This window comes from Panthera uncia (assembly GCF_023721935.1).
Source record: "Panthera uncia isolate 11264 chromosome B2 unlocalized genomic scaffold, Puncia_PCG_1.0 HiC_scaffold_24, whole genome shotgun sequence".
NCBI lineage: Eukaryota > Metazoa > Chordata > Mammalia > Carnivora > Felidae > Panthera > Panthera uncia.
In genome coordinates this window covers 76,219,588-76,234,618 of record NW_026057580.1, presented here as the reverse complement: position 1 = coordinate 76,234,618, position 15,031 = coordinate 76,219,588, and the positions used below count along the sequence as shown (strand labels likewise).

The 15,031-nt window shown below is 35.7% G+C and overlaps 1 protein-coding gene across 3 annotated transcripts in view; it reads left to right on the top strand.

Moving 5' to 3' along the window:
• FAM184A (family with sequence similarity 184 member A) overlaps positions 1-15,031 on the top strand; it is a 121,982-nt gene that overhangs the window by 60,429 nt on the left and 46,522 nt on the right. For all 3 annotated transcript variants that reach the window (XR_007462840.1, XM_049654257.1, XM_049654256.1), the window contains exons 7-9: positions 7,957-8,118; positions 11,164-11,285; positions 11,940-12,090. Coding sequence is in view for 2 of the 3 variants with exons in the window: in XM_049654257.1 (XP_049510214.1) it covers positions 7,957-8,118; positions 11,164-11,285; positions 11,940-12,090 (435 nt within the window). In the remaining variant the exon portion in view is untranslated. The remainder of the gene's footprint in view (positions 1-7,956; positions 8,119-11,163; positions 11,286-11,939; positions 12,091-15,031) is intronic.

The following is a 15,031-nucleotide window of genomic DNA, read 5'->3' as shown; positions in this document are numbered from 1 at the left end:
TGAAATCAATGACAAGGAAAAATTTTGAAAGGTCTTGAATACTTAAAGAACATCCTACTAAAGAATGAATGGGTTAACCAAGAAATTAAAGAGGAAATTGAAAAGTACAGGGAAGCCAATGAAAATGGAAACACACCAGCCCAAAACCTCTGGGATGCAGCAAAGGCTGTCACAAGAGGGAAATATATAACAATCTAGGCCTTCCTAAAGAAGGAAGAAAGGTCTCAAATACACAACCTAAACTTTCACCTAAAGAGCTGGAAAAAGAATAGCAAATAAAGCCCAAACCAGCAGAAGAAGGGAAATAATAAAGAGTAGAGCAGAAACCAATGATACCGAAATCAAGAAAACAGTAAAACAGATCAATGAAACCAGGAGCTAATTCTCTGAAGGAGTAACAAAATTGATAAAGCTCAGCCAAATTATCAACAAGGAAAGGACCCAAATAAATAAAATAACAAATGAAAGAGGAGAGATCACAACCAACACTGCAGAAATACAAACAATAATAAGAGAATATTATGAGCAATTATATGTCAACAAATTGGGCAATCTGGAAGAAATGCACAATTTCCTAGAAACATCTATCAAAACAGGAAGAAATAGAAAACTTGAACAGACCCATAACCAGTAAAGAAATTGAATCAGTACTCAGAAGTCTCCCAACAAACATGAGTCCAGGGCCAGATGGCTTTCCAGGAGAATTCTACCAGCAGCTTACTACCTGACATGTCTCCAGAGGCAAGGGAAACAAAAACAAAAATGAACAATAGGAATCTCATCAAGATAAAAAGCTTCTGCACAGTGAAGAAAACAATCAGGAAAACTAAAAGGCAACCAATGTAATGGGAGAAGATATTTGCAAATGACATATCAGATACAGGGTTAGTATCCAAAATCTATATAAAAAAAAAACTTACCAAACTCAACACCCAAAAGACAAATAATCCAGTGAAGAAATGGGCAAAATACATGAATAGACACTTTTCCGAAGAAGACATCCAGATGGCTAACAGACACATGAAAAAATGCTCCACATCACTCATCGTGAGGGAAATACCAATCAAAACCACAATGAACTCACACCTGTCAGAATGGTTAAAATTAACAACTCAGGCAACAACAGATGTTGGCAAGGATGCAGAGAAAGAGGGATCTTTTGCACTGCTGGTGGGAATGCAAACTGGTATAGCCATTCTGGAAAAAAGTATGGAGATTCTTCAAAAAATTAAAAATAGAACTCCCCTACAATCCAGCAATTGCACTACTAGGTATTTATCCAAGGGATACAGGTATACTGTTTCGAAGGGCACATGCACCCCAATGTTTATAGCAGCATTATCGACAATAGCCAAAGTATGGAAAGAGCCCAAATGTCCATTGACTGATGAATGGGTAAAGAAGATGTGGTATATATATTCAATGGAATATTATCCAATGATCAAAAAGAATGAAATCTTACCATTGGCAACAATGTGGCTTGAACTAGAGTGTATTATGCTAAGCAAAATAAGTCAGTCAAAGGCAAATATCATATGATTTCATTCATATGTGGAATTTAAGATACAAAACAGATGAATATAAGGGAAGGGAAGCAAAAATAAAACAAAACAGAGAGGGAGACAAATCACAGGAGACTCTTAAATATAGGGAATAAATTGAGGGTTGCTGGAAGGGTGTTGGATAGGGGGAAGGGCTAAATGGGCAAGGGGCATTAAGGAGGGCATTTTTTGGGATGAGCACTGGGTGCTACATGTAAGTGATGAATCACTAAATTCTGTTCCTGAAAACATTATTATGCTATATGTTAACTATCTTGTATTTAAGTTAATAAAATAAAAAAAGAACCACTCCCCAAGAATTTGCCTGGCTCATCCCTCTGTATGTACCTACCCTTTCCTTCAGCCTGGACATCTTTTTTTTTTTTTTTTTTTTTTGTCCTACTTTGCTGGATAAAATGCCTAGAGATAATAAGTTTTCTTGTTTTGTTTCCTGCTCTTAAAGTGAAGGATGTCAACATTTTATAGTTAGTTATCATGCTTCTCTAAAATTTTATTTTGTAAATGTTCTTTATCAGGTTTAGGAATTCTCTTGTAATTCTAGTTTCCTAACTTAAATCACAAATTGATGTTGATTTTTCTGCATCTGTCGAGATCATACTTTTTTTCTTTAATTTGTTAATGTGGTACCTTGTATTAATTTTCAAGTATTAAATCAACTTTGGATTTCTAAAGTAAGCCCAAGGTAGTCATAATAGATTCTATATATCTTTTTGTGTATAATAACTAGATTCAGTTTATTAATATTCATTTTGGGAGTTTTTTAAGCCTAGGTTCAACTAATATTGCTTTGTACTTTTCCCTTTTAATACCGTCCTTTCTAGTTTTGAAATCAAGGTCCTATTAGCCTCTTAAAATGAAAGACTTATATCCTTTTCTGTTCTATGGGAGATTTGTGTGAGATTGACATGCTTTTTAAACTTTAACTGCATCATGGTTAAATATTGTTTGTATGAAAGCAATTTTTAAATTTTTAAATTCATCAAAGAAATTTAATATTCTGGGTGTGTCCAATTTTTCAATGTAGTCTTGTATCCCAGTTCATTAAACAAGATTTTAAGTTATTTTCTTCAATATTCTGTGTTCCAAATATCGTATTCTTTTTGAATTTTATCTTTTTTATATATCATTTACTAAAAACTGATACTTTGATGGTGGATTTATTTCTTATATTCTTTCAATTTTTGCTTTAAATATTTAAAAGTTTTGTTATGTGCATACAAATATAAAATTTTTTTAGCTACTTAATGAATCATGATTTGTGGTTTAGTCTGTGTTGTTTGATAGTGTGTCACCAGCTTTATTTTGGTTTGTTATGATTGGTATATCTTTTTCCATCTACTGACCCTTTGTTTTTCTGCATCCTCATGGTTACACAAATCATGGAATCATGATTTGTGGTTTGGTCTGTGTTGTTTGATATTGTGTCACCAGCTTTATTTTGGTTTGTTATGATTGGTATATCTTTTTCCATCTACTGATGGTTACATGTGCCTCTTGCCAACCACATATAGCTGCATTTTATCTAGTTTTAAGTTTATTTTATTTTATTTTATTTTATTTTACTTTATTTTAAAGTTTATTTATTTTGAGTGAGAGTGCACATGAGGGAGGGAAAGAAAGAGGGAGAGAGAAATTTCCATGTAGGCTCCACTCAGCACAAAGCCCAACACAGGGATTGATCCCACAACAGCAGAATCATGACCTGAGCCTAAATCAAGAGTCAGATGCCCAACTGACTGAGCCACCCAGGCACACCTGAAGTTTGTACCTTTTAAATAGAGATTTTATTCCATTTACATTTATTGGATGGAAAGTAGATATATCTATGGAAAGATAGGGGGAAAGAATTAAGGGGTACTTCATAAAGACTGAGAGTGATTGTTTTAGAAAAAAAATTAATGAATGTATTATCTTCATAAGATGGATCTTGATACTCTTAGAATTGATAAAACCTAAAAACATAAGTAGGTCAGCTAGGGATTTCAGTGATAAATTCATGAATGCCCAAATCATATGAAGATATATTAAGGGAAGCTAGTGAGTCTAAAATCTCAGGGGGAGGATAATCCTGTTATCCTATCAAATGTTATTTGGGGTCACCTTTGAGGACAAAATACTAGACTGGTCAATAAAATCTGTTACAGTCTTTTTAAATGTTCTGATGTAAGTTGTAGATTTTCTTCTGGACATAAGATTTTTAAGCATATACATACAGTAGTTTGTTACAATAAAAATCATTTGGCTTTATTATAAAATGTTGTATCACAGATGATACACTACCTGACGCATAAGAGATCAGTATTTGCAAATGAAATATTTGCTGAATGAATAAAACTCATTGAAAACTAAGTCAACTTAGTTTAATAATAATAAATAAGATTATTAGTTTTCTATTGCTGTGTAACAGATTACCAAAAACTTAGTGGCATCACACAGCTCATATTTATTACATCATGGTGTTGTGGGTCAGGAGTCCAAGTATGGGTTAGCTGGGTCCTCTGTTCAGGATCTCACAAGGCTGAAATCAAGGTGATAGCCATACTGCAGTCCCATTTGAGGTACAGAATCCTTTTTTAAGCTTACTGGTTGTTGTCATAATTCATTTCTTTGTGGCTGTATGACTGAGGTCCCTGTTTCTTGATAGCTGTTGACCAGAAATTGCTCTCTACTTCTAAAAGCCCCCCTCAAGCCCTTGCAACATGACTGCCTCCTCTTATAACATAGCAGTTTACTTGTTCAAGGCTGTCAGGAAAACTTCAGTGGCTTTGAATTTCTCTGGTTTCTCCTAAGGGCTCACCCAATTATGTCAGACCCACCTAGAGTAGTATCTTTTTGGATAACCTTAAAGTCAACTACAGTTAAGGATCTTAATTATATCTACAAGATCCCTTTTGCTAAATAACATAATACAATTATGGGAGCAAATCCCATCATATATGCCTAAGTCCCAGGGAAAGTGAGGGTCAGAGAGGGGTCATATTAGAATTCAGCCTACTGCAACACACAAATAACTAATTTCTCTGGCTCCTGTAGTGGCTACACTAGCATTTAGGTAATAGAAGACAAACAGGTTATTTATTGTGATGATTTAGAGAACAGGATTGAGTTTCTAAAGTCTGTTCTGGAATATCCATAATATATTCCTTTCAAAGGCACTGATTGGTACGTGCTAAAGTTTTGAACATTGCTCTTTATGAACTTAAGCAATTTTACAAAAAAAAAAAAAGTAAGAACATGAGGAACGTTTTCAGAATTCCAGATTTTCTAATGGTATTTAATATGTGTATGTGCATTTTAGTATGGTTGCAATCTATATTCACAGTACTTTGTGTACTTGATTTATAAAACTTTTTTACATATAAATATTTACATTTAATTTTGTCTACATGTTAGTCATTTAAAATATTCATATAGTGTTCCATTATATATCTTTACCATAGTTGCTTAAACATTTTCTTTGTTGAGCATTGAATGTTTTAAATATTTTATTATAAAGATAATTTTAAGGAGTTGCTCCCTCTTAACTTGAGGAGAAAGGATGATCGTGCAAAGGCCATGGCCAGTATGGCAGGATTGCGGTTTCCTAAGGCCAGTACTTTGTCCTCATCAGTGACCAACCAAGGTGTATTTCAGCCATCAGCCCTGAAACCCTGAGGAGCCTGGGGTATTAGAGAAGACTTCTCTGAATGCTGTTTATCAGTGTCTTATTTTTACTGGTAATTGGATAAATTATCAGTTCTATTAATACTTTTGTTCATTTTTAAAAATTACAAATTCCTTTTTGTGTAACTCTTGCCCTCAATGAAATTACTGGGTCAGAGTAGGAATAATGTTATACGTCAAGTTATTTATTACTAAATTGGTCTCCAGAAAAGTTGGAACTACAGTCCGGTGACATCAGTAATATTGTATATCTTTTATGATTTGGGAAACATTTATTGACTACATGATATCTTCTAGATGGTAGGGATACTTTGACAAAATGTCAAGGAACTCATAGTTTCAAGTGACTGTTATGAATTGGTGATAAATACAATGTATTTTTAAAGTTCAGAGGAGGGAGTGATTCTCTACCATTAAGTGTTCATAAAAACTCTGGAGAATGTGATATTGGAGAATTTTTAAATGTGGTATGGGAGGTAGTCTTTGAAAGGTGGGTGTAAATTTTCCAGCTGTAAGAATGATGAAAGATGGTATGGGTATGAAGATTAGTATAAGTAGGGTCATATTGGTATACAAGCTATAATGCCTTGGTGAACCATAAACAGTTATTATTTATTTCTAATGTTTAATTGTGCAGCATTTTAAGGTTTTTGTCCATTTAAACATATCAATTCTGTCTAATTATATTCTTAGTTTCTTGAACAGATCTTCTCTATTCTTTATGGTAATAACTACAATACTAAGTTTTTTCTTTTTTCTTTTTCTTTTCTGCAATTTATTTATTTATTTATTTATTTTTGAGACAGAGCATGTGAGCAGGGGACGGGCAGAGAGAGAGGGTGAGAGAGAACCCCAAGCAGGCTCTGCACCATCAGCACAGAGCCCATTGTGGGGCTCCATCTCACAAACTGTGAGATCATGACCTGAGCTGAGACCAAGAGTCAGATGCTTAACTGACTGAGCCATCCAAGCATCCCTATCAGTTTTTTCATGTATTCCATTTGTGCATGTAACTCTTATTCATTTGAAAATTATCTGGATTGTGAAACAAAATTTTTTTGGCAAGCCGGATCAACACAAAAAGTAAAGATACAAATAAGCTAGATTGATTAGAGAAAGGAGGCATAAATTCAGTGACAGAGAAAATGTTAAAACATGGAATGAATATCATATTCTATTCTTTAAATTAGGAAAAAAGATGACTTTGTATAAAATTTTAAATTTCTGAAATGACTCAGAGTAGTTGATTAACTTGACCGAACTAATTATAACCACGAAATAAAGACTTCCAACATGTATCTAGAGAGGCACCAGGCCCAGAGGATTTTAATGGATGAATTTCATTAAAAATTTTAAGAAACAGAGGGGCTCCTGGGTGGCTGGCTCATTTGGTTAAGGATCCAAGTCTTTTTTTTCTTTTAAATTTTTTTTGTTTACATTTATTCATTTTTGAGAGACAGAGAGAGTGCAAGTGGGGGAGGGGCATAGAGAGAGGAAAACACAGAATCTGAAGCAGTCTCCAGCTCTAAACTGTCAGCACAGAGCCTGATGCAGGGCTCAAATCCATGAACCAAGAGATCATGACCTGAGCCAAAGTCAGAAGCTTAACTGACTGAACCACCCAGGTGCCCCAAGGGTCTGAGTCTTGATTTTGTCTCAGGTTGTGATCTCATGGTTCATGGGATCAAGCCCCTAATTGGGCTCACGCTGCAGTGTGGAGCCTGCTTGGCACTGTCTTTTTTCCTCCCTTTCTGACCCTCCCCCACCTCAAATAAACAAACTTAAAATTTCAAATAAATCTTAACTATGAAAATATTTCAGAGTACAGAAAAAAATAGAAGCTTCCCAGCTCATTTTATGAAGTTGGTATCCATCACCAGAATTGTCCAGTATATAAACATCTGCGTGGAAAGGGGACAGGAAAAGGGGTGCTGAATTGAGAGGAGGTTGAAGGAAAATGTTTATAATTTTCTTTATGGTGTCTGTATTTACAATGAGAAATATTCAGGTGTTATTTTTAAATTAGCAGTTTTCATTTCTGTCGAGTTTTGATCAGCTTGGCCATTTTATAAAAATGAGATTTTTACTTCATATTGGTTTCCTAGATAATTTAAAGTATTTCATTTATTGATTTTAGTTCTCATAACTCGAGGATATAGATCTTCCTAATCAACAAATAGTCTTATTAACTCCTAATTTCAAGAGTATATATAAATCAACTCTTAACAATTATAGATATTGTATGGAAACAAATCACAATTTATTCTAATACACATTTACCAGCTTATCACTATTGACCTAAATCAGTCACTTTATAAATGGTAGGAGAACTGGGTTCAAATGAAGTATAAATGATTGAATTTTGAAGAGAAATTTTAAAAGTACTTTTTTATCTAAAAAAAATACTTTTTTCCCCTGTCTTTGATGTAATCATCTTGGTTCAGTTCCTTTGATAGAACTGGGAATTCTCTTTGTTAAAACAGGGCTTTGAATTATCCACCTATTTCCATGGTTGTCACAAAAAAGGGAAATCATAAATATGGAGGTCTTCACAAAAAAAAAAAAAACAACAGATGAAGTCTATCATGATTATTTAAGTGCTTCTTCCAAATTCATCAAAAAAGACCCATTCAGTAACACTACCATTAAAGAAAAGACTTTAAGAAAACAAACGTGACTTTTGCTAATCGATAACAGTGAGGTATATTAAAAGTACTGTATTTACTTGCAGATTGGCCGCCTCCAAGATCTGGTAAGGAAAAGTGAACAAGGTCTTGGCTCTGCAGAAGGACTCATTGCTAGTCTTCAGGACTCCCAGGAAAGACTTCAAAATGAGCTCGATTTGACTAAAGGCAGGCTGAAGGAGACCAAGGATGCGCTACTGAATGTTGAGGTAATTTTATAGTCCTGCTATAAACATTAGCAAGGTAAAAATATAATTTAATTACTCTGCTTAAAGTTTCTTGTAAATAGACATTATATATAGTATATTAGTTTTGTAGGGCTTTCCTAGCAAAGTACTAAAACTAAGTGGCTTAAAACAACAGGAATTTATCCTCTCACCGTCTGGAGGCTGAAAGTCCAAAATCAAGGTGTTCTCAAGACTATTCTTCCTTTTCAACCTAGAAAGCAGGTCTTTCCTCACCTTTGCCAGCTCCTGGTAGCCCCAGGCCTTCCTTGGCTTGTGTCAGATTTCAGTTTCCTCCTTGGTGTTCAGTGGCATTCTTCCTGTGTGTCCTTACATATTCTTTTTTTTTTTTTTTTTTTTTTTTTTTTTTACTTTTCAGAGAGCGCAAGCAGGGGAAGGGGCGGAGGGAGAGAGAGAGAGAGAGAGAGAGAGAGAGAGAGAGAGAGAGAGAGAATCTTAAGCAGGTTCTACACTCAGCATGGAGCCTTACTCAGGGCTCAGTCTCACAATCCTGGGATCATGACCTGAGCCAAAATCAAGAGTCAGATGCTTAACCAACTGAGCCACCCAGGCTTCCCCCCTTTTTGCCCCACATCTTCTTATGAGGCTACCCATCACATAGTACTAGGGGCTCACCCTATGACCTCTTAAGGAATTACATCTTCACTGACCCTATTTCCAAATAAGATCACATTCTGAGGTACAGGGGTTGGGATTTCCACATATCTCTTCAGGATCACAATTCAACCCATAACAATCAGGATGCACAATTCTTCTATTGGTAAGCATTCAAACTCTCATATGTAGCAACTAAACAATGCTCTGTCACCTACAAATTTTGAAAGGCTCTGCTCCCTTCCATTCTCACGGAGCAGAGCAAATATTTAGATTCCCTCAGAAAGTGGAGAAAAGAATCCATAACAACTAAGCGTATAGTTTCCAGAGAGTTCTTACTTTTCCTTCAGAGAGGTGATTTAGAGTGTGGGCTCTGAAGTCAGATTGGCTGGGTGTGATTTCTTGATCCATCGCTTAGTGTGTCACTTTGGGCAAGTTACTTATATTCTAAGCCTCAATTTACTCATCTGCATATTGCAGGAGAGGGTAATAATACACCTCACACCACTACTGTAATAATTAAATGAGGTAAACCATTTACAGCACAGTGCTTAGTAAAATATCAAGCATTCAGGAAACATTGCCTTTTATTAATATTATTTCAAATTTAATTTTTGTAGCTTAGTATTGGAATCCGTTTCATTTCTCTAAGGTCCTTGCTCATATTTACATTGCTCTTCTATCAAGTAGTGGAATATACTAAGTGTTGTAAGCAAAACCTTAGCAACTGTCCACTTTTTTTGTTCTGCTGGACAGTTTTGATTGAGAAAATACAGATACTGCATCACAGTTTACTTCAGCTTTAGGTAAGCTCTTCAACAGCAGGTGTTTTCTCTGGATGTGAGTTTTTTCCCCTCCTCCCTGCTGAGTTTCGGTTGTGTATTACATAAATGAACCCATCATAAAATGGATATTGATCCCTGAGTATATGTCCAGTTGTTGGTTGATAACCTGTGAGGGATCCAGACACGGATAAGGCATGACTCTCTGCACTTAGGGCATTTTAGGCCACAGTTGGGAAATAAGGAGTAAGATTCTGATGACAGTGATGATAATATTAGTTTAACATTTGTAAATCTGTAGTTGGGAGTTTATAGTTTCTCCCATTACTCAATCTTTCTGAGCCTGTTTCCTCACCTGTAACCTCCCCATGTTGCTATGAGGATCCTATGAGCTGATGGATGTGAAAACAGTTGGGGGAAAAAAGCAAGTATTTTCTTTACTTCTTTTCTTACCCCACTAATGTCTGATAAAGTACTTTGCAGTCAGTAAAAGAAATACTTCTTAAGTACTTCTACCTCATTTAATGCTGCCTGTGGTGGAAAAAGTAGTAGTTCCTAGAGGCAGAATACTTAGTGAAAAGGACGGTTGGCTAAGATGGCCAAACCCAATTTTCGGAATTTACTGCTATAAGCCAGGTCACCAGTGTAGAATGGCAGTTTCAACATTGACTTGCTTCTCTCCCATTAATCTGGACATGCCCCTCAGCAGTGTTACAGCACATGCCATTAGTAAGGGGGTGATCCAGAAAGGGTCACTGTTAGAACAGAAGGAAGCACCATCATCTGTTCCTCTTCTGTGGGAGGCAGAGAGCAGCTCCACTGCTGGCGGGGACTGATGGTTGCCAGTGTCGTCCAAACAGTCTAGCCCTAGGCTCCGGAGAGCCACTTGATTGATGCTAATCTGCAGGGATTTCATATATAGCATATTATGTTTCCATAACACTAAACACATGGATCACTGTTTTGAAGTTACATGATAAAAATAGTAGCCAAAATGTCTTATAGTTATTTTAATCATGTCAGTGAAGTATAATTGTAATGCTTCAGCTTTGGATAAATAGCAGACTTTTGATTATAAATATGAATGAATTTGAAGAACGTATCTATGTAACGTGTACATATATGAAGATAATAGATACCCATGATATGGAAAGTTTAGTTAAGATTATTGGGGTGCCAGGTGGCTCAGTCAGTTAAGCATCGACTCTTGATTTTGGCTCAGGTCATGATCTCATGGTTTGTGAGTATGAGCCCAGCATCAGGCTCTGTGCTCATAGCACTGAGCCTGCTTGGGATTCTGTGTCTCCCTGCCCCTCCCCAGCTCTCTCTTTCTCTCAAAGTAGATAAATAAACATTTTTAAAAAGATTATTAATTATGCTAACTTTAAGCTATTTAAAATAATTTGTAAAATTAGAAGCCTTGATAAAACATAGTTTGCACAAGGACATTTAAAATATAAAATGTGTGCCACATACTGTCAGAAAATCTTGAGTAATTGTTATAGATGGCACTATCAGTTATTGTGCTGTAAGAATTTAAAAGTGATAATGCAAGCACACTGCTTATTTGAAATAACCAGCAATAACCTTGCTTTTGAACACTTGTTTTCATTGAAAAATTTTTATTTTTCAGGGTGAGCTAGAACAAGAAAGACAACAGCATGAAGAAACGCTTGCTGTCATGAAAGAGGAAGAGAAGCTCAGAGTGGACAGAATGGCCCATGACTTGGAAGTAAAATGGACTGAAAACCTTAGGTACATTTCTTACTCTGTGATGTAATCTAATCAGTACAGATGTGCAGGGGCGCCTGGGGTAGCTCAGTCAGTTACGCGTCCAACTTCATCTCAGGTCATGATCCGTCGGGCTCTGTGCTGACAGCTTGGAGCCTGGGGCCTGCTTCGGATTCTGTGTCTGCCCCCCACCCGTCCCCTGCTTGTGCTTTGTCTCTCTCTCGCTTTCTCTCTCAAAAAAAAAAAAAAAAAAAAAAAAAAACGATGTGCAAAGATGTTTTTCTGTTATATGGCTTACATTGTCTTATTGTTAAAATCATAGGGACAGTATTTTTAATGAATTTTTTTCATGATTAGATGCAGAGAAATTGGAACTCTTTTTTCTGCTTGAATACTTTTTCTCATTTTATTTTCCTGAATGTAAAATACTAACCTCAAGTCAGAAATCTTATTCTAGTACCTGTTCTGCCATTGTTAACTGACAAATCAATGATCATGGGTAAGTTACCAACTTGCTGTATAGTCCTGTAAGCCTGACTAAAATCATTAGTAACTCTTATTCTGAGTTGACTTTTGAGGAGGATTAATTAAATATGTAGAAAACCTGCGAACAACTGTATTATAGCTATTGAGAGGAATAATTCTCTTTAAAAAGTAAAAGTATTTGTTTTATTTTAGACAAGAGTGTTCTAAACTTCGTGAAGAGTTAAGACTACAACATGAAGAGGATAAGAAGTCAGCAATGTCTCAACTTTTGCAATTAAAAGAGAGAGAGAAAAATGCAGCCAGGGATTCATGGCAGAAGAAAGTAGAAGATCTCTTAAACCAGGTAATCAATAGTCTCTACATTATGGAAGTTCATTTTCCTTGACATTCCCTAGCTAGGGAAATATTGCAAAATATTGTTTGTTAATTTCATTGTATTTTGGGTTTTTTTCTATAGGGCAAATTTAAAAATTTTTTAATGTATAAAATCAAGGAGACATATTCGTTAACTTGTGAAATGTTGTGTTAAATAATGTTACATCGGGAGCCCTAAATTCTGAAAAGAATTTCATGTTTTTGGTTTAATATTTGAACTGAACACATCAGGAATTTTTAAATGGGAAGGTTACCCATATTTTGAGAGTATAAAAAATGTTTTTAAGCCATCAGATATCATTTGGGTCCCGGAAGGTAAAATTTATTAAATGCATCCTGATTGCCTAAAACCATACCAGAAGTGAGCAATTTCCTTCTTTCTCACTAAAAGGATATTGCCTGTTACGCTTCAAAATGTTATCAACAAAAGGTAGTGATATTCCTAAATCTATCTTCTTATGTCAGGCTCACTTATTTCCATTTTTAACTATTATTAAACGAATGTGCACATTTTCACTCATTTTATACAACTTCTAACTATGAATTCTTAGCATTCTCCTGCAAAGCCAGTTATTAAATAAGACTGACTGCATGAGTCACCAGTTGATAAGCAAGTGCAGAGCTTAGACGAGAAGCAGCTCCATAATTTAGTGCTAGAAATCTACTATTATCTTTCTATTTGTGATCATGATGAATTTCACAAGAAACAGGAAAGGCTTTCTGTAAGATAATTTATTACATAGGTACATACATATAGTATCTTTCAAGAGTTCTTGGGGCCTGCCAATTTGTGTCTGTTCTCTCATAATAATTAGTAATGTTACTTTAAAAAGGGAGTATATACATGAATATTTATGAGTTTTTGTGAATAAATTTGCAACCTTTGAAACTCAGAAGGAAACAACTCTCACTAGAAGTTGGGCACCATGTTAGCATTGCTTAGGCTACCTTCTGTACACTTATTTTACATTCCTATTTAGAGACCTAGAAGGACAGATTCTGGGTACAGTGGTACTACCCCTCTGTGATGTTCTCTACTTAAAAAGATGCAATTAATTCAAATATATGGTAAAAAATAACCCCCCCACTGAAAGTCTGCCTTGTTTTTCAATCACAAAGTATTGACTAATAAACATTTTTTGGCTGGGTTTAGCAATGTAAAGAGGACCTACCACTTCTCCCACCTGTTTTCTATTATTATTTTATTATTCCTATAATCTCTCTTATAATTATCATATTTCATGCATGCTTCTCTGACATTTTTTTCTCCCCTCCCTGCACCCCGATATCTGGTCTGCGTTGTTTATCCCTGAAAGGAAATAATGCTTTGCATATGGTTTTAGTTCTGTGTATCATAAAATAATTTATTACATAATGGCTCCAATTTTGCCAGCTTTACAGAAAGAATTTTTTTGATCAATTTTCAAAGCAGATTAACCATAAATATCAATATAACCAGGAATTAATTGCCTCCAAAGGTGAAACTGATCTGTGCTGCTCTATGCCATCGGTCCATTTCCAAAATTATAATGTCTTCCCCTCTCCCCCCTTCTAAAATACAAAGGGCATACACATTACCCTAGGTAAAACTGGCAAATGGCTGTTGCAGCTCAGGATCTTCTGTGCCTGAAGAAAGTTAAGAAAACAATTGAACAAAAGATTCTACATTGAAGTGAAAATGGTATTATGCTATCAAAGTTGCATTTTTTCCAGCTATGTGGGAGGACAAAAACTTCTAGCAGGAACAGCAAGTTGTTTTTTTTCTTTTAAGTTTATTTATTTATTTTGAGAGAGAGAGTGCAGGGGCAGGGCAGGGAGACTGAATCCCAAGCAGGCTCCACCCTGTCAGCACAGAGCTGGACCCAGGGCTCAATCCCATGAAGTGTGAGGTCATGACCTAAGCTGAAACCAAGAGTTGTAATGCTTAACGACTGAGCCATCCAGGCGCCCCAGGACCAGCAGGCTTTTTAATGGAACTTTGTTATGGACAAAAGAACCTTTTCCTCCTTCTTGGCCCTTTGGATCTTGTTCTGTTGGTTATTTTGGATGGATTCCTAGAGCCTGTGCCCTACACCTGCTCTACGGCTTTCCCCGTGCCTGATCCTACCAAGCCCTGTTCCTCATACTTTCCACCCCCAGCCCTGAGCCCTACAGCCATTTCACTCTGCGGGCCTCACTCATCCCCTTATCCCTAGCACTGCCAGGACCTTTTGCATTTAGGGAAAACAGACCCACCTTGGGGTTTGTGACATTTAAAGAGTAAGAGTGGGGAACAGAATTGGAACAGCCAGACCTTAGGCAGAAACATATATTGTGAAAAGTATCAGAGATCTGTGTTTTCACGTATTTTAACTATTTCTGAGTGAACTGAAAATAAGTATTTTTGTGCCATGGTTTACCTGTATTTCATTTTGCTTAGAGCAAAGAAGAAATAATTTCTTTCCTGTGAACTTAGTCTCTTGAGAGTTAAATATGATTTAAACTTATCAAGAAACGGGTAAAGAAAGGCCTAAGAATTTCACTTTTCTTCAGATGTTTTTCACTTTATCAAAATTTCTCAAAGCTATTATTTTTATTCTGTGCTCTAATTTCATATTTTTAGTTTTAATATTTCATGGTGTTCTTTTTTCTGTCCAGTGATTACACCTTAGTCCAAAACTAGGTATGCTTCCTGGGCTAATCAGTGTGTACATTTAAATTGCTTTAAAATAAAAGAACTACATTTACTCTTCAACTGTAAAGAAAAGTAATTATATAGAGTCATCTGTGATCATATTTTTTCTATTTGTGATCCTAAAATGTCGTGATATATTTATTTCACCTTGTTTTCAGGGCAGATTTTATTTGGGGTCCAACTTGATGACTTTATATTCCAATTCTCTCATTCAGATCAGTGGACTGAGAAATTT